Below are 22400 nucleotides of genomic sequence, written 5' to 3'. Positions count from 1 at the left end.
TTGTTCGCAGTGTTTGCAGATTTTGCAAGCCACAGAAATGTGGACATTGCATTTTTATGGACACAGGCATCCTATGATAAACAAAAAGTAAACATTATTATAAGAGCATAATTTTGAAGAATGTCGGTAAGAATTTAACAAACTAAGCATGCTAAAACTAGAAATGTGGCTAGCCATCAAATCTTTGTTTAACTTAGCAAACATACAATGCTCATTGGCTACTGGCCAATGCAACCTGAACAGAATTTCAGAAGAACAAGATCGTTCTTACAGCCCAGTAGGCGGCGGCAGACACTCTGTAACGCGAACCGCCAATAAACCGAAGAAGAATAAGAACAACAACAACATAGGCTTTAAAGTTGTTTGTACAGCGTGTCACATATCTACCACATGTAACGAGTGTACTTTAAAGTTTAACTAGTTCGGTATAAGCACTTTTACTAGGTTGAAGACGTGTGCGAGTATAGATTCATTGCGTATAATCTCATCATTATAATAATGTGGCGAAGATGCGTTTAGCGAGCAGGAGTGACTCCATGAAGCAACGGAGATCTGTGTAGTAAATAAGTGTGCAGACATACTGTTATAACGATGCAGTTTATTAAAGAGGAGAGTGAAGACATGAGTTATCCTGAGCCATGCAGAGTGAAAGATGAAGACACTGAGGAACAAATAGGTTGGTGTCCATTCATTCATTCATTCATAACTGCTACGGAACAATAAGATAACAAAGTTGGCTTTAGTTATACATACACATTTAAGTGATCATATTGTATCAGGTCCCACTTTATATTAACATTTAAATGGATCATTTGATACAATGCACTTATTCTGTATTCATGTTTTTTTTTTTTTTTTTTTTTTTTTTTGCATTGTACTTGCATAAATATAATTTATTCTGAAGCAATATTCTCATCAGTGTTCAATCAGCTTTGATGTATTTAATAAAAATACCCCCCCCCCCCCCAAAAAAAAAAAATCTTATTAAATGTATGTATTACTCTTTAATTTTAAATTCTTAAATTTGATCATTGATTCATTAATTCAAACGATTAATTAAAGTGACTGATTCATTCATGAATGAGACAGTTGTTTATGAATAGGTCATTAAATCTTTGACTGAACTGATTTGTTCAAAACGTCTTCATTTTAACTGTTAATTGAACTGTTGTTTGAAATCAATGTCACATTTTCAATCATGATGGTATTCAGGAAAACATCACTCGTCGTGTGAGGTTGCTTAACTGCATCATATGTTAAAAATATGAAAACTCCACATTTTTATAGGCATTATGTAGTTAACTGAGTTTCTTTTGTGTGTGCTGCGTTAAAGTGTTTAAAACAAAGTATTTGCTTTTCTTTTGAGTTTTTGTATAATGATCTCATATTTTTGTTCTGCAATTTCAGTCGCCGCCTTATCTAGTTAACAGATTTATTTTTCCCTGTAAATCGCATGAAACTGATAAAAATGTTTCAAAAATACCATTCACTTAAGCATAATGTATCAGTCATTTATATTTCAGCCACAGATATTAGATATTTTATTTTTTAATTTAATACACTTAGGCTATTGCTATTTTTGGTCACACCACATGATGAGTGGTCCCTCCAAATGATACAAAGACCTTATATTGTTAAAAATCTAAAGAGATCAGTAAACAGTAAACAATACATTTCATACAAAGAATAGATTTAAGCCAGATTTTATTAAAATTTCATATTTTTTATGAACAAACATTTTATAAACATTTGTTATGAAAATCATCACAAACATAACTTGACGATGACATTGGAATTAATACATTTTGATCAGAACCATGTATAATCATGTAATCATGCCTCATCACAAACAGTTAGTGGCCTTGTGAACAAACATTTAATTGAACTTGACAATCATCTGATTGCTGCTGATGGGTGTTAACGGCACATTGTGTTAACTGCGGGCATTTTGTTTAACCCCAGTTATTTCTGAACTTTGCCCAATCTTGGCTGCTCAATTCAGAGTAGCGAGAGGTTGCTGGCTCAGGATCTGAGATGACAGCATGAACGTCTTTCGTATAGTAGAAAATGACATCTTGAATTTGTGGCCACGTGAATAGGTTCTTTTCACCCGATGTAATATAGCATCATGTCATAAATCTATGGTGTATAGTCTGCTTAACTTTGGACCAATGATAGATGACAGCAGAAGAACATATTAATGAAAAAAATAATTTCTTCCAGGTAATGCAAAACACATAAGTTGTCCAAACTCCATGTTGCTTTATTTATAGTTTTCATTTTTTATTTTAACATACCTTTCTCTTCTCCTAGCGAGGTACTTCTCTCTTGCTGCAGGGTCAGAATTGACACGCTGCCTATGGCGAGCGGTTTTTATTTTGCTCTGCAGTGGCATCTGGTAAAATAATTAAAATTGTTTATGAGTAATTTAAATGAATACATAATAAATTACTAATAAATACATAATTACCTAACTGAAATTACATGCTCTAAATTATGTTTTTGCATTTTTCTCATATTGTACAAAGATGACCCAAATTGCATACAAATCTATTCCAAATTATACTAAAATAAAGCACTTTATCTATATAAACCATCAGTTGAATATAAAAGCACAAAAACTGCCAATTTAGGACATGTGTATCATGGAAAACACTCTGCATTGGTCGCACCACATGATATTTTCAAATTCAGTCAAAATTTACTGGCACAGAATTGGCCACCTAAACAAAACAAGCTAGCTTCCCACAAAAGGTCATTATGAAATCCATAATAAAAATATATGTTTGTGGAAATAACTTAATATTCATTGTTTTTTTGAGGTCATACCACATGATATCCAAACGTGGTAACTGCATACCAGCCATTAAAAAGGTTATTTGTTTCCAAATTTAAGAGAGAGTTCCAAACCTGCTTGCTGCTTCCATGGGTCCTTGGCAAATTGATATATGATGCAACTTCCTGTGTTTGAATGGATTTCAACATAAAAGTCCCAAAGTGGTAGTTTCTTGATGGTTGCACCGATGGACATCATCGGACAAAGTTTGTGTACATATTATGATGGAAATATAAATACAAATGTTTTGCAATTTTGTAAAGGATTAAAAAAACACTTTGAAAATCATGCCAAATAGTGCAGAAAATAAATTTAGAGCAATTTCAAAGACGTTTCCAAAACAGCAGCTATGGCCGGGCGGTCGCACCACATGATATTTTGACACTTTAAATAACAGAAAAATTATAAATAACTAAAGGTTTTTGAAAAGTTAAAGTGAGTACATACTGTACATGGGAGAGGTACAAAATATATATGGTATCTTTTAAGCATTTAAACCCGTTTTTAAGCATTAAGTTTTAAAGTCATTGACCCATTTACGATTTGGGAAGTTGTGTGTGCTTGTTTTTGTGCTTGTGTGCTTGTTTTTGTTTTTGGTAGAGCAAAATGGTGGTGTATCTTTTCGTAATTAACTAGACAAAATACAGCATGTTTTTTAAACTCTACTTCAAGAAATCTAAGAACGTGCATCAGGTGTATTTAGCTTTTTTATGTTTTTGTTTATTTGAAACTCACTGCATATCTACCATAGTACGATGCATCATTGAAGAAATGAACTAGCTAGTCGTAAATTTGTCGTTCAGCCATGCTGGTTAATGATGTCACGCAGGTAGTGGAGTAATAACATCATGAGATCAAATTAATGCCAGATATTTTGCTATAATTTACGCCCTTGGCATCTGAGGACTATCGATACTGCAGAAACGATATGTGCGCGTTCTCGTTCTCTTCTCTCTGATGGCGAATTGACACACACCCGCCTCCTCTCAAGCAGTTGCAAGTACCAAATACGCAAAAAATAATGTGAAAATGTCACATTTTTTACATGTATTTGTCCGTTTAAGAGCAATGAGCTCTGAAAAAGAAGACAATTCGGTACTTCCAAGCTGCTTGAGAGGCGGCTTTATGAGAGCGCCACTTGTATAGATCAGTGGTGTGAGCGCTTTTGGTGCAAGTGTGAAACCTGCGGGATTGAGCAAAATTATGCGCAACACAAGCACTATTTAACAGGAGCGAATGAGAGGAGGCGGGTCTGTGTCACTTCGCGGTCAGAGAGAAGAGAGCGAGAATGCGCAGCTGACGTTATTGCCTGTGCCGCTGGCAACAAAACAGACCGGCTCTGAATCAGAAAGACTTGAGTATGATCGGCCAGTCACTAGCCCTAGAAAATTTGGTCCCTAGCCGGTCGATCGGTGCATCTCTAAACAGAAGATTTCCACTTTAAAGAAGGCGTAGCCTCAGACCACACCTATCTAGAGTCATTGCCAGGGACCAATGGTAGTTCAATGGTGTTTCCCAGCGTGAGTAAAAAGATTAACACAATGGAGAGCTGCTTTAGTAGAAATTTAAGTTTTAATTCTAATTGAAAGCGTCACTGATTGTGTATATATAAAGCAGACATCTTCAACCCTGCTCCTGGAGACCCACAGTCCTGCAAAGTTTATTTCCAACCTGTAATTTTTCAAGCGATCCTAAAGACCTCTGGTATAAATTGCTAAATAAACATGACCTGACTCGACTGGATAGCGGAATTGCAGAACTGACACATATTTACATATTCATCTAAACATCGCCTTTAGCAGCATTGGTGACTTGATAATGATTGAGTTTATTAAAGAGGAGAGTGAAGACATGAGTTATCCTGAGCCGTGCAGAGTAAAAGATGAAGATACTATAGTATGCAAGGTATTTCCAACTTCTTAGCGGAGAATAGAAAAGAACTTTGTCATGAGAATATCAGGGCCTTAAAAAATAGCCTGTCCCTATCTTGGAATGAATTTTGACTTTTTGTTTGTTCTCACTTTAGGTTTAGTGGAAGTGAAAGAAGAAAATGAAGAACTGAATGACCTTGATGAGAAGCACCATTGCTTCAATCAGAATTTCAATACTGAAGACGAATCTTTGAGTTGCTTACAGACTGACACAGATTTGAACCAAGAAAAGGCCAAACGAAAAGGAGCCAAAAGGTCTTTCACCTGTTCAGAGTGTGGAAGGGTTTTCACTCAAAAAAGGTTCCTGACGAGGCACTTAAGAGTTCACACCGGAGAGAAACCCTTCACGTGCGTTCAGTGTCGGAAAAGTTTCACCCGTAAAGAAAGGCTTCATATGCACATGAGAATTCACACCGGAGTGAAGCCGTTCACATGCCCTCAGTGCGGGAAGAGTTTCAGAGAGAAAAGAATCCTTCAAAATCACATACGAATTCACACTGGAGAAAAGCCGTTCACGTGTCGTCAGTGCGGAAAGAGTTTCACACAGAAAGTAAACCTGAAAACTCACATGAGAATTCACACTGGAGAGAAGCCTTTCGCGTGCCATCAGTGTGGAAGGAGCTTCGCAAGCAAAGGAAACCTTAATATGCACATGCGAATTCACTCCGGAGTGAAGCCTTTCAAATGTCAGCAGTGTGGAGTGAGTTTCACAGAGAGGAAAATCCTTAGGAATCACATACGAATTCACACCGGAGAGAAGCCCTTCACATGCCTTCAGTGTGGAAAGGCTTGCACCCAGAAAGGCAACCTGAGGATTCACATGAGAGTTCACACGCGAGAGAAGCCTTTCACGTGCCATCAGTGTGGAAACACCTTCAAATGTAAAGGGAGCTTTAATTTGCACATGCGAATTCACACTCAGGAGAAACCGTTCACGTGCCTTCAGTGTGGAAAATGTTTTTCGCAGAAATCGCACCTGAAGATTCACATGGTAGTCCACACCGGAGAGAAGCCCTTCACGTGCCAGCACTGCGGGAGAGGTTTTAAACGTAAAGAAAGCTTTAACGTGCACATGCGAATTCACACTGGAGAGCGGCCTTACACGTGTGATCAGTGCGGGAAGAGTTTCATACAGGAGGTCAGTCTCAAATCTCATCTGTGCTTTAAATCACCATCAGTCCATAAAAAACAACCGAAGACGAATGCGAATGAGAAGCACCAGGAGACGCTTGACGGTGTAAACGCTCATGAGTGCTCCGAGTGTGGTGACGCTTTCACTAGAGCTCGTGAATTGAAAATGCACCAAAGAAATCACAAAGAAGAACAAGCCTACGAGTGCTCGGGATCCCTGGAAACACTCGAGCGAGAGAAGCCGTACCACTGCCTTTCATGTGGGAAGAGTTTCAGCTCTTCCAGAAATCTGCGGACTCATGGCAAAATACTCTGCTCACTAGGCAAAGAAATGGAGACGGTGTAAATGGTATGACATTTAAAAAAAACACCAAAGACCCAAAAATGAGGGGCAGTAATAAAGTAAGCAGATTATTGGTTCATAAAATGAAAATGCTACTATTTTCTACACTCAAAAAATATTTAGGACTAAATTTAAGATTTAAAATTTCCATCCATTTTGATTTTATATAATGTATATTTGTCAGTCTTGTATAAATAAATAAAAATAATAATAAATGGCATAGCTTAATTAACTATTTGTGTTCAAATTGCTTAGAATCAGCATAAATCTGTTTATTGTGAAAACAGTTAAATGTATTCAGTGGAAAAGTATGAACATGTTTAAAACTAGCTGTGAAACGAGCAATATTCAATTAGTTAAAATGTTTGATATTGAAAGAAATTGGATTTATTGATGATGAATATATAAGCTTGGTTACTGTGTATTTAAAGCACATTTAGTTTATTAGTACCATTACAGACATTGTGCCGGTTTCATTCGTTCATGTATGACTGACAAATATGCATCACATTAAGCTTATTGGATGGATGTTTTATTTGCAATTGAAATACATAAATCTTAAAATTGGGGCCTAAATTGTAATGTTTTTATATGAATATGTTTGAGGAGCAATAGTACCAATTTAATTAACAATGGCATTGATATCTGTTTGTTGTTATTTGCAATCCATACCATTTTGTAAGTCTTAGCTGTTGACAAGGGATATATTGAGAATTAAAGAGATTATACTTTCTGTTGATATATTTAGTATATTGAGTAATTAGTTATTCGCTTGTTTAACTAATTACTCTTAAGCCCGGGACACACCTAGCCGACGTCAAAGAACTAGCGGTGACGAAAGCTGACTGTGTTGTTGCCTCTCGTTGGCTGCGTTTCGAAGAAAAGGCTGCGCTTGAACACACCAAAAGGACTAAAGGCGACTGTCAACTATCATGTGCGTTCTGCGCCTGCGTGTACGGAAATAACTGTCTATATCAGCAGGTTTCAATAGTCTATTTTCATCATTCAAAAAGGGAAACCAAAACTATCATTCTAGTCGGCTCATGTTGTTATAAAAATATTTGTGCATTCGAATGCTCAGGAAAGATGACATACAATTATAACAGTCTTCTGTCTGTACCGTCTTGACTTCTTTGCTTGCTTTCATCACTTTTGCTTTTATTCTCGAGTCTTTCGATAAGCTGAACAGCCAATCAGAGTTCTCTCTCTCACTGACGGCCCGACGCCAATTCAACATGCTGAATCAGCCCACAAAACAGACGAACGTAACACATCGAACCAACTAAGGGTACGTTTACACGACAACGATATGCTTAAAACGTTTTTCATTTGAGTTTCCCGTGTTCAGACGACACCATTGTCAAAACGATCCCCATTCACACAGATCTGCGAAAACGACTAAAAACGCTGTATTCTGCTGCCAGGCCAGTAGATGGCGATGAAACACTATAGACTGAATGTGTAATACGCATGTGCTTGACGTCATCGTCTTCAGAAATTCGCATTTTTGTTGTTCACAAAAACTTGCACTTTGAAAACTGTTTTCAGGCACCCAAAACAACGTTATCGTTTTAAACCAGAGTTCTCAAACCGGTTCCACGGAGGGCCTAGTGTATGCATGCTTTTGGTCTTTCCCTTCAATTAGTGCCCAATTAAGACCTAGACTACCAGGTGAGGGGAGATCTTAACCAATTAGTGACCTACTCAATCAGTTTGGTTCAAGGTAAAAGAGAAAACCTGCATACACTAGGCCCTCCGTGGAACCGGTTTGAGACCACTGTTTTAAACGAACGGCCAAAACGCATAAAAAGTTGTCGTGTAAACAGCCCCTAAGCCAACCGACGCTCAGAAACCGTGGCCTCGGTGTGTCCCGCCCTTAATGGAAGTGAAGAGGATGTTGCAGTATTCTTGCTGTGCAACAAGCAGTCTTGTTCAGGCATGTGCTAGTTATTATAGGTGCATTACATGTCAGTAATAATGTTTATTATTATCATCATCATTTTATAGCCTCTAAGCTCACTAATGTAGTAGTGTATACTGTTCAGATTCAGATTGCCTTGGAAGGACGTGGAAACATGTTTGATAAAGACTTGTGTATTTGATGTATTTTTTCATGTTAAAGATGTATAAAATTGAAGAAATAAAGATATTAGGAACATAGAACATTGTTTAAAGATATTCAAAAGTGTGAAATATACTTTATATATTTTAATGAGAAAAGTGCATACATCAACAACAAAATGGGAACTTTGTAAACCACATTTATAAATGACTTCTAATAGCGTAATATTAGTTTATTTTGGTCACATGATCATGGAGGCCCGTCTCCTCTTATAGTCTCTTAGATTCATATTTGACTAAAAATGAAGAATGTTGTTCAAACTTCTACTGTTTCAGGAAAAAGACAGTTAACTGCAACTTGAGGATGAGGTGTGTGTGTGTGTTTCTTCTGTCTCTTTCTCTGTCCTTCAGGATAGGATCTGGACTGGCTTAAGCAAGGTGGGAGAAGAAACAACTCTGGAGGGGTCAAAAGGCCCATACTGAACTACGAATATGCTGTTGCATAACATTCCCCGGGTCGAGACCGTCTTATACAGAATTATAATTGATGTACATACATGAAGGCCATGTTGGAGATTTTCCAAGTTTATCTATGTGTAAACCAATCAGAATCCTGTGTTCACTTGCGTCAAACGCTGATAGCGGTTTACTTTATTCAATTGTCAAGCAGAAACGGCCAACAAACCCCTTGATGAGTGAAGCTGATTCCTGCTCTTGATATTGCAAACAACTTTCTTTTAAATAAAACATTCTTCGATTGATTGAAACCTCGATTTGTGGTCTTCATTCATCTAACGTTACTGTACTTCCCGTACTATATATAATTGATTAAATGAAGTTGACTGGCAAAAAAGTATTTTATGTATTTTGAAAATACAAAAATACTCTTCTAAAATGTATTTAAATACAAATTACATTAGATTTTTTCCAAAGGCTTTAAAATACAAAATAGTATTTTGTATTTCAAATACGTATTTTAAATGCATATCTGAAATACTGCCCATCCCTGCATATGTTTGGTTTACTGATCATGTAAACACTTATGGGGGAAATGGCACTAACATGCCATTTTGTGTTATAACTTTTATATTATAGGATAATTAACATATTTCCATAATCCCACAGTTATCGCCTCATCTCAAGCTACCTGGTAAAAAGGAAAGGACTTTGTTTTTCACTATTCATCAGTGATCAATAACACTATTACTCGCCTGTTTCATCTGTTCAATATAGGCTACCTGTTTGGGTTTGACAATAGGCCTATCCCTGTCTCCGAGTCTGCTGTGTTTCTGGTGGTTTTATTTAATCTTCATAAATTGATGGAAAACATCCATCAGGTGTAGTATTGGTTTCAGTGATAGCCTTTGTTTCATAGTTGAGTAAATTCTGTGACTGTGAATCATGCTTTAAAGGTTTATAAGATAAACGATTTACAAGAAGGTAATATTTAATCTATATCGGAACAATATACATTTGCATTTTTATAATGTGTTTATAGTAAATTATTGTGTGCACCTTAAATAGTCTACTAAAATTATTTTCCATCAAGCAGGTGATCATGAATGTGACATTACACTTGAAACACAACCTAACACTTTGACTTTCTCAGCTTGTGTAAATCCACTTAGGGTTCAGTGGATCCAGTTCACTATCCCCGCGTTAGGTGACCGCGCCTACTATATCAGTACACAAACATCATTAACGAAGATTGATACATGCTTTAAAATACAAGATGAATGAATGAAATGCGGAGAAACAAGCCTGTGCAGTGAGAAGAAGAAACCCGAAATAACGCGAGAGATGCGTCACGTGAGCTGGACGATTGATCACATGATTCAGTCACTACAAACGCGGACACTGGGAGGAGTTTACGCCAAAACAACAGTAATCTAGTGAAAGGCCATAAAAGAGGGTTTCCTTGCGGATACTTTGTTTGTTTTATGTAATAAACATATTTTTTTTATTGCATTGGACTAAGTTGTCACGTAAAAACTGACGCCCCAGTAACAACTGTCGTAAGTAGCTGACGCGCGCGCGAGTTGTTACTGTGTAGACTTTCGGTATAACCAGCAGCGCTTTATCTTCAATAAACGCATGATTTTGCCAGGAGTAAATAAAGAGGTAATTCAGTAACCATATGACCGTCTCTGCCGAGCACCAAGGGTCTCAGACTTACATTTGATATTAATAAACTGACAGTATCAGACAAAGTGCACAGTAATTCTCAAACAAACCAATAAAAAGAGCAAGTCCCTGAAGAAGACACATGTATGAGTTTAAAAGTAAGTTGTTAACAATTTAGGCTAAACAAAGAAGACTGCTCACACAAAATGTCAAGATTACATTGTGATGAGATGAGATGTTATGAATTTAATGTTGCATGAGAAAATGTCTTTATACCGATTTTGTTTTATGAACATTTGTTTCTGTTCTTACATTTACTTACACATACTTTGGTTGCACTTTATTTGAAGGTGTCATTGTTACAGTGTAATTATACATTTAAGGACTGAGTAATATTAACTAACTACATGTACTTACTATACTAATTTATAGTAATTCGTATAGTAAATATGTAACGTGTAACAAGAACACATTGAAATAAAGTGTTACCCATATTTTTACTTAATATTTTTGTTTTGTATAAATATTTTGTTGTATCTGTGTCTCATTTAATTTAGTAAAGTATGTTATTAAAAAATATAAATGTAAATGCGTAAAGATTGCTACTCTATCGAAATAAAACCAGGTAGTGTAAATAACGGTATGCTTGCCTATTAAATTCAATAACTTCTTTTTGTGTGTTTTCCTTAGATCTGGCACCTTTAGGGCAATTCACCAATAAATGCTGAATAGTTCTACCATCCACATGAAGAAGTGTATCCAGTCAACCAGGAAAAACTAGGTGTAACAACGGAGATCTTCATAGCATAATACTGTAAAGTTGTTGTTTATTAAAGAGGAAGACATGAGCGATCCAGAGCCATCGCAAATAGAAAACAAAGATGACGATGAGGAACAAAAAGGTTTGTGTCCAATCTTGATTCATTTGTAGAGGAATGCAGATGTTGTGACAGGAAAAAAAGAAATCGGTAAGACTTTACAATAAGGTTTCATTAGTTAAGTTTAGTTAAACAATGAGCAATACTTTCTTTACAGTACTTGTTTATCTTTTTAACATTAATTATTAAAAATACATTGTTAGTTCATGTCAGTTCAGGTTCATTAACTAATGTTACGACTTGATTTTAATCATGTATTAGTAAATGTTGAGAATAACATTAACTGAGATTTATAAATGCTTTAACTACATGTTAACTAATGTAGTTAAAGTCTCCCTGTGGTGAAAATCCAGCTTTTAATGTTGTTTATATGTCTATGTGGTGTTTTTGATGTGCTTTAAGACAAACCATGTGTAAATTCATAAGTCAACTCCATTGCTGAGTATTTTCTCCTTAAAACTGCAGTGAACCAAAGACAGTCTCAAAAACACGGTTAGAAATCGCTGGTGTTTCTGACGTCACAAACTACCTTGTAACCAATCAGATCAACGTGTGATCTCTGAGCTGAGTGAGTGAGTGGAGGCAGGGCTCATTTGCATATTCAAAGAACCGTGTATACTAAATGAGTCAAGGGTGTAGAGTTACATTCAAGCTATTTTAAGGCATCACAAAAAAAATATTTCAAGGAAAAAACGTTTAAATATGTCATTTTGGTGATTTAAGGTGAGTTTTAAGGGATAAAATGATTGACTACAGGGGGCTTTAACTAAAGTTAACTAATGAAATCTTATTGTAAAGTGTTGCCAAGAAATCAAAATGCACGTATAATGAAAATTGCTTCAAGTTAGTGCTGATAAATGTGTTATCATTACCAAGTAGATCGAAATGCTTACCTAACATCTGTGCCTTACTGACAGTTTTTACCACCTGGAGTTTACTTTCTCCTCAGACGTATCCCTCTTGAATTGAATTTTGACAATATCATGTGTTCATTTTAGACTCGGCAGAAGTAACAGAGGAGAGTCAAGAACCCAATGAAGTGGCGTGTAACCATGAATCGGACCATCAGTATCAGAAACCTACGCACTTCATAGCTGGAGAAAAATCATTCAGTCCGTCACAGGACGTTGACCAAGACAGAACTAAGGGAACCGAAGCAAGGCCGTTCACGTGCCTTCAGTGCGGGAAGACTTTCAAACGGGCCACGGATGTCAAAGGTCACCTGCGCTATCACTCCGGCGAACGGCCGTTCACCTGCGATCAGTGCGGGAAGAAATTCATCCTGGCGTCGCACTTGAAAACGCACCTGTCGATTCACTCGAACGAGAAGCCGTTCCTGTGCTCCATCTGCGGCAAGAGTTTCTCGCGCCTCTGCACTTTCAAAGATCACGAGAACATACACACGGGTGTGAGAGATCACGTGTGCACCGAGTGCGGCAGCGCCTTCGTCACGGCCAACGCGCTGAAGATGCACCAGCGGGTTCACACCGGAGAGAAGCCCTACAAGTGTTCCCACTGCGGCAGGAGCTTCAGTCACTCGGGAGCCCTGAAGAGACACGAGCGAGTGCACACCGGAGAGAGGCCGTACCACTGTCCGCTCTGCGGGAGGAAGTTCACACAGTCCAGCAATCTACTGACCCACGTCAAGAGACACTGCCCAAAGTCACGCTGATCACCCTGCCGACGAGGACCAGCTGTAAATAGTGAAATTCAGAAAGACTTACAAGAATCACAAACTGTAAAACCAGAGCCCGTCTACGGAGAGCCTTGGCACTTCCTATTAGCCCCATTGTATCGATCTTGGTTGCAGTTCCATTAGAGTTCCACTGGAGGCGATCGCGGGCGAGCGCAGACTGAATGGAGCTAGACGGCCAAATGTGTCTCTTTCTCCTGCTTGTCGTTGAATCAACGTAGATTTTATTGTTGATTCCGCAAGTTCAATATAGATTATAGTCCAAAAGTCGAATGAATGAGTACTTATGTCCTTTCGATTTCTTACAGGTTGAGTTGTTGTTGCCCATAACACGCTAGCATTCTGCTAATGAACGCTGATTGGTCAGTGAAGGACTGATTACGACCAAAGATGCCGCTTGATGGCATCGTGGCATCCGAAGCGGGACCAGAAACAAACGAAACAAAAACTCGTCTAGCACGTGTATTTACCTGTGTCAGCTGTGTTGTCGATGCCTCGAGAGAAAAGAAAGTGCAGAGTGCGAAAGCACCAAAGTGACTGAAGGATTGCCGTAAAGCAGTATCTCTGGTCGTACGATGTGTATGACGTCATTGACACTTTAAAAGACTTTTTAAAGCAAATAAGTGACTCTAAAATCTAACACCCAGCAGTGTGTAATATCTTTGCATCTCCTTTCGAATACAACATTTAAATTACTAGACAAAAAAACTATATCCTGAGAAAAGTGGATTTTGATGGGTATTTTGCCATAGACCTCCATTCATTCTGCACTCGTCCTGTGAGCGCCCCCGCATGGACAGAGACGTGTTACTGCAGCCAGTCCAGAAACCGGAAGTAACCAGAGAGTGCCAATTCTCTTCCTATTAGACATTCTCTGGTAAAACTCCAGATATGCCATTAGTCAAGCCAATGAGGTGACATCGTTTTATATTTCTGATTACATGTTCTTGATTATTTCTGATTAAACTCGTGAAGGAATTAGCATGAGTAGCCTGATTAATTAAATCTAATTTTGATAAATGTTATTGCTAGTCAACAGATACATTGATGGATGAAACAACTTCATGATCATTGACACTTTTAAAGCCCCCCTGTCTTGAAAATCCAGCTTTTAATGTTGTTTATATGTCTATGTTGTGTTTTTAATATGTTTTAAGACAAACCATGTGTAAATTCATAAGTCGACACCATTGCTGAGTATTATCTCCTTAAAACTGCAGTGAAGCAAAGACAGTCTCAAAAACACGCTTTGAAATCGCTGATGTTTCTGACGTCACAAACTACCTTGTAACCAATCAGATCAACGTGTGATCGTCAACCAGTGGATCTCTGAGCTGTGTGAGTGAGTGAGTGGAGGCGGGGCTCATTTGCATATTCATAGAAACGCGTATACTAAATGAGGCAAGGGTGTAGAGTTACATTCAAGCTATTTTAAGGCATGAAGAATTTTTTTTCAAGGAAAAACGTTTAAATATGTATTTTATAAATATATAAATAATAAATATGAGTTTAAGGGATACAATTATTGACTACAGGGGGACTTTAACAAATCAAGACACTAGTCAAGTTATTTATGTAGTGCTTTATACAATACAGATAGTTTAAAAGCAGCTTTACAGAGATAAAAGGAAAATTAATTCAATAGCTATTCCATCCACTTATTTTTTATATTTTTTTTTTACGGATTTTGGGATATCGCTTAAAAAACACGATGGATGTAAATGCCAAGATGTGCATAAATAAAAAATGTGCATAAAAAGGTATGCACTCAATTGAGGATGTTTTTTTTTTTTATCGATAAGGAGAAATGCGCATAAACTATGATGTTTCAAAACTCACATGTCTTTGCCTCAACAGAGGCTGTGATTGGATAACTGGAGTATCCAGCGGACCAATCGCATCACTCAGCATCTCAAATGTTGGTTTGGTCATTTTGAAATGTCTGAGCCAAAGTCAGAATGATTTGGTTTATTTCCCTCCAGAAGCGTCTCACACGATTGTGTTCCCGAACACCAGTGTCTGAACGCAAGAGAACACAACAGCGTTTATTGCGTTTCATCTGCGCGCTCTGAGAAGCCACAGGCATTTATGACGGAGGAAAATAGTCAAAGTTGCTGATATTTTGTGCCGATTCCCCAGGAAATGACCATTTTGTTCTTTCGAACACAAAACGGCTTGGAAACGGCTTTATATGCGAATAATTTAAGGGAATTTTCAATTTTGCGCACAAGTTAAATTCGCAACTTTGAATGGAGACATAGATAATGATGCAAACAGAATTAAATTCTACTGTAAAAAGTTGATATTCAGTTGAAATCAGTTCAGCGTAGATTCAGTTCAATAACTGTAAAGTTAATCATTTATAATGTATCCTGTTTTTTAAGCAGAAGGAACTGGATGAAATATTCTGAATGATATCAATGCCTGGGATTAAACCACACTGGGGCTCCATGATGGTATTCCTCTGCAAACTCAGGCTTTCATCCTGAGGTCATGGAGCGTGTGCACGTGAAAGTGTGACATACTGTGATTCAATTCTCGCTAGAGAGTTGGTGTGATTCAATTCTCTGTTCTGCCGAGATTGAAGAAAATGAAGTATATAAATGCATTTGCACATCAAGAAGAAAATATCTTGATACATAAGTGCAAGTGAAGTTAAGTTTATAGTTGATAATAGGTATAAAGAGATTTTTTAAAGCTTTATCTACCGATTTCAAATCTTATTTATATTACATTTACATTCATTTAAACTAAATGCTTTTAACTAGAATTGCTCAAGTGTAATGGATTATGGTTATAATGTCATTTTAACAAATAATAATAAAAAAAAAATCTTAAAAATCTGTTACTATGTTACTTCTTTAATTTGGATTAAGAGAAACTGGGGGAGTGGCTTTATTGCATCAGTCATGTGTCACTTTGCTCACAGCTGATTGGTCCAGTTCCGGTTTGAGATCTAGAACAGCCGTAGAGCACAAGATACGATGAACAACGCTAAAAGCTGAGCCACTTCCATGGTGCCTTAAACCCACTGATGGAGTTTGGGTTCCTTGCCACTGTCTCCTCTGGCTTGTTTAGTTGGAGACACTTAATATTCAACATTATTCATGATTTAGGAGAGGACCCAAAACTTCACCGCCATATAATGCAATCGGTTCTATAACTTGAAAAATTTTGAGCCAGATTCTGATTGGTATTTCAATTTGGATAGATTTGTTGATGGCATAGAAGGCTCTCCTTGCTCTCTCTTTCAGTTCATTCACGGCCAAATTTAGGTTTCCAGTTGCACTTATTTTCAGCCCGAGGTGTGTGTAGCTTGTGATATGATCAATTTTGGTCATACCAAGAGTGAAGTTGTGTCTCTTTCCCTGACATCAGGGTCTTTTCTGAAACGTTAGTACTTTTGTTTTAGTTGGGTTAATGGTCAGGGCCCAGGTCCGACAGAACTGATGCAGGGTGTCCAGGTTCTTCTGCTGGAGAAAGCAGGACCAGATCATCTGCACACAGCAGGAACTTTATAGAGGAGTCATGTGGTGTGAGGCCAGGAGCGGCTGATTCTTCTAGGAGTTTCACCAATTCATTAATGTAAATATTGAAGAGGATCGGTGATAGTGGGCAGCCCTGTCTCACACCCCGCCCCTGAGTGAAGATCTCTGTCTGTTTATTGCCAATTTTAATAGTGCATTGATTGTTTGAGTAATTTTTTTTTTTTATAATGTTGTATGTTTTGCCCCCGATACCTGATTCTAGAAGTTTAGAAAGAAGGCCTTCTGGAAATCTTTGTTTTGGTTGATGTATTTATCAATCAGGGTGTGAAGGGGCATATCACGCACGTGAACTCGACAATCGACTACTGTGGACTTCGACCGAAAACAGGAAGAAAATACAGGTATGTGCGCTGGCTGAATTAGCATCATTTTTATTCATATCTTTCACATCTACTGCAGTCAGATTCACCGCGTGTTGACTCTGAAGGAATCACTCACATTGGCTGGGCACTTGTAATGACACATCAAGGATGTTAAGAGGCTAAAAGCAGGTTTAAAACTTGCCCCATTGAAGTCAACAGGGTGCAAATTTTAAAAAGAGGATAACACGGTGTAGGCAACACCGATTTTTGTCGTTGTTCTCTGTACTGACAGCACTCCAAATTTACAAAAAAATGAGCTCAATGTTAAAATTGACCGGAGTTCTCCTTTAAGAAGAAGCATTTTAAAGTCCTCCTGTAGTCAATAATTTTGTTAGTATACGCAGTTCTATGAATATGCAAATGAGCCCTGCCTCCACTCACTCACTCAGCTCAGAGATCCACTCGTTGACGATCACACGTTGATCTGATTGGTTACAAGGTAGTTTGTGACGTCAGAAACACCAGCGATTTCTAACCGTGTTTCTTGAGACTGTCTTTGGCCTAGTCCACAAGTACACGGGTATTTTTATAAACTGAATTTTTCCTCTTTCGTTCTGAAACCCCCCCCCCACAAAAACACACTATGAGCGTTGAGCATTCCAAACCAACAGGTGACGATATAACCCTAACCGTAAAGCCATGTTGGCCGGTTTTACCGGTTCCGGTTCTGGCGCCACATGCCAAAATCTCCGGTTTCATTGTCCACACGACAACACTGCAACCGGAGTCTCTGAAAATCTTCACCCTGGCAGGAGTTTTCAAAAAAGTGCGGTTTCAGTGATCGAATACTGCGTTTGCGTGTGGACGAACGGCCAAACCTCATAGAAAAAGCTGCGGTTTTGAAAATACCCGTGTTCATGTGGACAGGGCCTTTGGTTCACTGCAGTTTTAAGGAGAAAATACTCAGCAATGGTGTCGACTTAAGAATTTGCACACAGTTTGTCTTAAAGCATTTTAAAAACACCACATAGACATATAAACAACATTAAAAGCTTGATTTTCACCACAGGGGGACTTTAACAACAAGAAATGTCAATTTATGCTGTTTTTACTTTTATCTAAATGGGTGAAAAGCACCGTAAATAAAAGAAATTTGTTAGTTTATGCAAAAGACTACAAAACAATGAACCTGAACACATGATTAAACTAAAGGTCTTCACATGCATTGAAGAGAGTCCAGCAGAGATCAGCCGTTTCACAGGCTTGGTTTTGTGTCTTCACAGATTTAGATTAGTCTCTCAGCTTTACACTGCGTGTTCATCAGCACCAGCTCATGAATGTCCAGATTCATACACTGGCATAGAGACGATTGATGGCGTCACACACTCATTCTGGACCGTGCACTGCCTCACCAGGCATTTTACATTTAAATGATAGTTTATTTATATTTATTGATATGTGTTTATTTTTTATTTAATAATTAACAAAAAGCAAAGGATTGTTGTCTGAGATGGGTTTGGTGCACACAGGGATAAAGAGTACCACAAGTCGTGTGTATGATTAAATATACTGCTGGATCTTTAATGTTGTGGGTGTGTTTTCTTGTTCAGATTCATGGCATCATGGAAATACTAGCAGATATAAAAATCAAAACTTGACAGCCTCTGCTAGAAATCATATAATGGGCCGTGGTTGGCCAACGTGCATTATACAGTGAGGAAAATAAGTATTTGAACACCCTGCTATTTTGCAAGTTCTCCCACTTAGAAATCATGGAGGGGTCTGAAATTGTCATCGTAGGTGCATGTCCACTGTGAGAGACATAATCTAAAAAAAAAAATCCAGATCACAATGTATGATTTTTTAACTATTTATTTGTATGATACAGCTGCAAATAAGTATTTGAACACCTGAGAAAATCAATGTTAATATTTGGTACAGTAGCCTTTGTTTGCAATTACAGAGGTCAAACGTTTCCTGTAGTTTTTCACCAGGTTTGCACACACTGCAGGAGGGATTTTGGCCCACTCCTCCACACAGATCTTCTCTAGATCAGTCAGGTTTCTGGGCTGTCGCTGAGAAACACGGAGTTTGAGCTCCCTCCAAAGATTCTCTATTGGGTTTAGGTCTGGAGACTGGCTAGGCCACGCCAGAACCTTGATATGCTTCTTACAGAGCCACTCCTTAGTTATCCTGGCTGTGTGCTTCGGGTCATTGTCATGTTGGAAGACCCAGCCTCGACCCATCTTCAATGCTCTAACTGAGGGAAGGAGGTTGTTCCCCAAAATCTCGCAATACATGGCCCCGGTCATCCTCTCCTTAATACAGTGCAGTCGCCCTGTCCCATGTGCAGAAAAACACCCCCAAAGCATGATGCTACCACCCCCATGCTTCACAGTAGGGATGGTGTTCTTGGGATGGTACTCATCATTCTTCTTCCTCCAAACACGTTTAGTGGAATTATGACCAAAAAGTTATATTTTGGTCTCATCTGACCACATGACTTTCTCCCATGACTCCTCTGGATCATCCAAATGGTCATTGGCAAACTTAAGACGGGCCTTGACATGTGCTGGTTTAAGCAGGGGAACCTTCCGTGCCATGCATGATTTCAAACCATGACGTCTTAGTGTTACCAACAGTAACCTTGGAAACGGTGGTCCCAGCTCTTTTCAGGTCATTGACCAGCTCCTCCCGTGTAGTTCTGGGCTGATTTCTCACCTTTCTTAGGATCATTGAGACCCCACTAGGTGAGATCTTGCATGGAGCCCCAGTCCGAGGGAGATTGACAGTCATGCAGCTAACGACCTCAAACAGGTGCATCTAATTTAGGATAATAAATGGAGTGGAGGTGGACATTTTAAAGGCAGACTAACAGGTCTTTGAGGGTCAGAATTCTAGCTGATAGACAGGTGTTCAAATACTTATTTGCAGCTGTATCATACAAATGAATAGTTAAAAAATCATATATTGTGATTTCTGGATTTTTTTTTTTAGATTATGTCTCTCACAGTGGACATGCACCTACGATGGCAATTTCAGACCCCTCCATGATTTCCAAGTGGGAGAACTTGCAAAATAGCAGGGTGTTCAAATACTTATTTTCCTCACTGTATATATATATATATATATATATATATATATATATATATATATATGTATATATGGTAACACTATTCTTGAGTTCAGTGATAATCCTAACCAATACCAAAACGACTACCTTAGTAACTATTAATAAGCAGTAATTAGGAGTTTATTAAGGGGAAAGTTGTAGTTAATATTTAATTAATAGTGAGAGCCTAATCTAAATATATATCACTGAATTAGGGCACTTAGTCTTGTACTCTGTATATATTCCCTATATTGTGAATAGCTATACTGATAAATGGAAGAAGTGCACTTTTTATATGTAGAACTAGAAAGATAACAGACAGAAAATGATTTCATCACAGGAAAAGAAAAATATTTTTAATAAAACAGTTTGGATTGATATCAATTCAAAAACTCAAACATTTTTAAAAACGTTTAGATATACAGATGGGTGACAAATCTGAAGAGAATCCGGTGGCTGTAATGCATTTTGCTGGCATGGTTTGGGTCACGGCAAACCAATACAACACTGATCAGCTTTATCCCATGATGAAGCATTTCTATCCAGATGGAAGATTTTTCTTCCAGTCACCAGGGGCCAGTTGTTCAACAGTAATCTGATCGGATTTCAGCGATCGGATTGGATCAAATCTTGAAAATGGGTTGTTCAAAATAAAAAATAAAATGATTCTTACATCAGATTAGTAAAAAAAAAAAAAAAATCCAATCTTGGTTTTGCTCTGGATCAAATCATCAGTTTGTGTTCAAAACGTTTTAGTTTTTTAGTTAAAAAAAAAAAAAAAAAAAAAAAAACAGAATTATCCTGACCCAAGCATATTATATTTCATATAAAGATTGAAAATAGTATTTTTGTGCATTTTTCATAACAATAAACGTACAATTCTGTAACTTTTTTTAAATTCACTTTTTTCACTTCAGCAATAATCTGCCAAGTGTCGTCTTTGAAAAGAAATCAAACTTAAGTCTGTGCTTTAAAGCATTCAAGATTTACAGCAGTTTAAGTTACATTTTTCAGAGCTATGCTCAAAAAGTTAATACATGGATTATAAATACAGCGTAAATGTAACTTAGTGACATAAAATCCCCTAAAAATACAAAATATGAAATAAAAAACATTATCAAACTAAAATATAGTACATTCATGTAATTGAAATAAAAAATAAATTCGGTCATTTGACTGTCACGTGAAGAGCACCAGAGGGTTGACCCACACTGACATGAAGCGCACCAGAGGGTTGACCCACACTGACGCGAAGAGGACCAGAGGGTTGACCCACACTGACGCAAAGAGCACCAGAGGGTTGACCCACACTGACATGAAGCGCACCAGAGGGTTGACCCACACTGACGCGAAGAGGACCAGAGGGTTGACCCACACTGACGCGAAGAGCACCAGAGGGTTGACCCACACTGACGCGAAGAGCACCAGAGGGTTGACCCACACTGACATGACGCGCACCAGAGGGTTGACCCACACTGACGCGAAGAGCACCAGAGGGTTGACCCACACTGACATGACGCGCACCAGAGGGTTGACCCACACTGACATGACGCGCACCAGAGGGTTGACCCACACTGACATGACGCGCACCAGAGGGTTGACCCACACTGACATGACGCGCACCAGAGGGTTGACCCACACTGACGCGAAGAGCACCAGAGGGTTGACCCACACTGACGCGAAGAGCACCAGAGGGTTGACCCACACTGACTCCTCTACCTGTTGTTCTTCATACACTAGCAGCCACATTGTGAAATGTAACCCAATTTGGAGCTCTGCTAATCCAGATTTGGTCATCTGAAAAAGTGTCTATCAGGATCAGGCTGATCCAAACCTATCCTGGATAGCAAAACATGGGATTTCTAAATCTTAATAATTCCAGATGAAACTTTTTGAACAACTGGGCCCTGGATAATGATTCATTGTAATTTGAGTGCTTAACTCCATTAACGAGAGTGGCATAATTTATATAAATGTGTATCAAAAGGAAAAGAGAGTTGAAAGCTCGTATCAGTTAACAAGTGCATTTGCATAATCTAGTGTGCGGACAGTGTGCACATATTTGTGCTAAGTTTATTTTTTATAAATCCCCATATGTTTCAATGCCCATTTTGTGCGTACACAACGTTTACACACCAGGCCCCAGATCTCCATCCGAACACAGACATGCTCCCCATCAAAACACCAAGTGAGGGAATATCGTTTTGAAGGAAGGCGTTTCATCTGAAGGTCTTCTGGCGACACGTGCAAACCCAACACTACACTACCTGTGTGTTGGTCATTTGTAACCCATCTGTATACCTGCATTTCATTTAAAACAAATCATTAAACAGAAAATCATACATGTGTTCCTTGGAAAAAAAAGTTGATTCAACGGAAATGGAAAATGGCAGTGGCCAAAAACGGTCAATAATTAACTCAAGACTAGGGATGGGCATTCG

The 22400-nt window shown here is 38.2% G+C and overlaps 2 protein-coding genes across 4 annotated transcripts; both read left to right on the top strand.

The window, feature by feature from the left end:
- The first annotated feature begins 316 nt into the window (after positions 1-316).
- On the top strand, positions 317-9065 carry LOC307162254 (uncharacterized protein). The gene is made up of 3 exons (XM_079877465.1): positions 317-676; positions 4863-7809; positions 7992-9065. The coding sequence occupies exons 1-2, from the start codon at positions 592-594 to the stop codon at positions 6242-6244; spliced, it is 1467 nt and encodes a 488-aa protein (XP_079733591.1). The 5' UTR covers positions 317-591; the 3' UTR covers positions 6245-7809; positions 7992-9065.
- A 1078-nt stretch (positions 9066-10143) lies between these two features.
- Positions 10144-14096, top strand: LOC307162138 (uncharacterized protein). Of its 3 annotated transcripts, none has more exons than XM_079877237.1 (3): positions 10144-10423; positions 11117-11328; positions 12303-14096. In XM_079877237.1, exons 2-3 carry the CDS (start codon positions 11271-11273, stop codon positions 12974-12976), a joined length of 732 nt encoding a protein of 243 aa, XP_079733363.1. In that variant the 5' UTR covers positions 10144-10423; positions 11117-11270; the 3' UTR covers positions 12977-14096. The 3 variants fall into 3 exon arrangements, with proteins under 3 accessions (XP_079733363.1, XP_079733362.1, XP_079733364.1); XM_079877236.1 differs by having other exon boundaries at positions 10144-10584; XM_079877238.1 differs by having other exon boundaries at positions 10144-10317; positions 12303-13976.
- The last annotated feature ends 8304 nt before the right edge of the window (positions 14097-22400 follow it).

Source organism: Squalius cephalus, assembly GCF_949319135.1.
Source record: "Squalius cephalus genome assembly, chromosome: 7".
Lineage (NCBI taxonomy): Eukaryota > Metazoa > Chordata > Actinopteri > Cypriniformes > Leuciscidae > Squalius > Squalius cephalus.
Note: the sequence above shows the minus strand (reverse complement) of the source record. Positions and strands in the feature narration are given on the sequence as shown.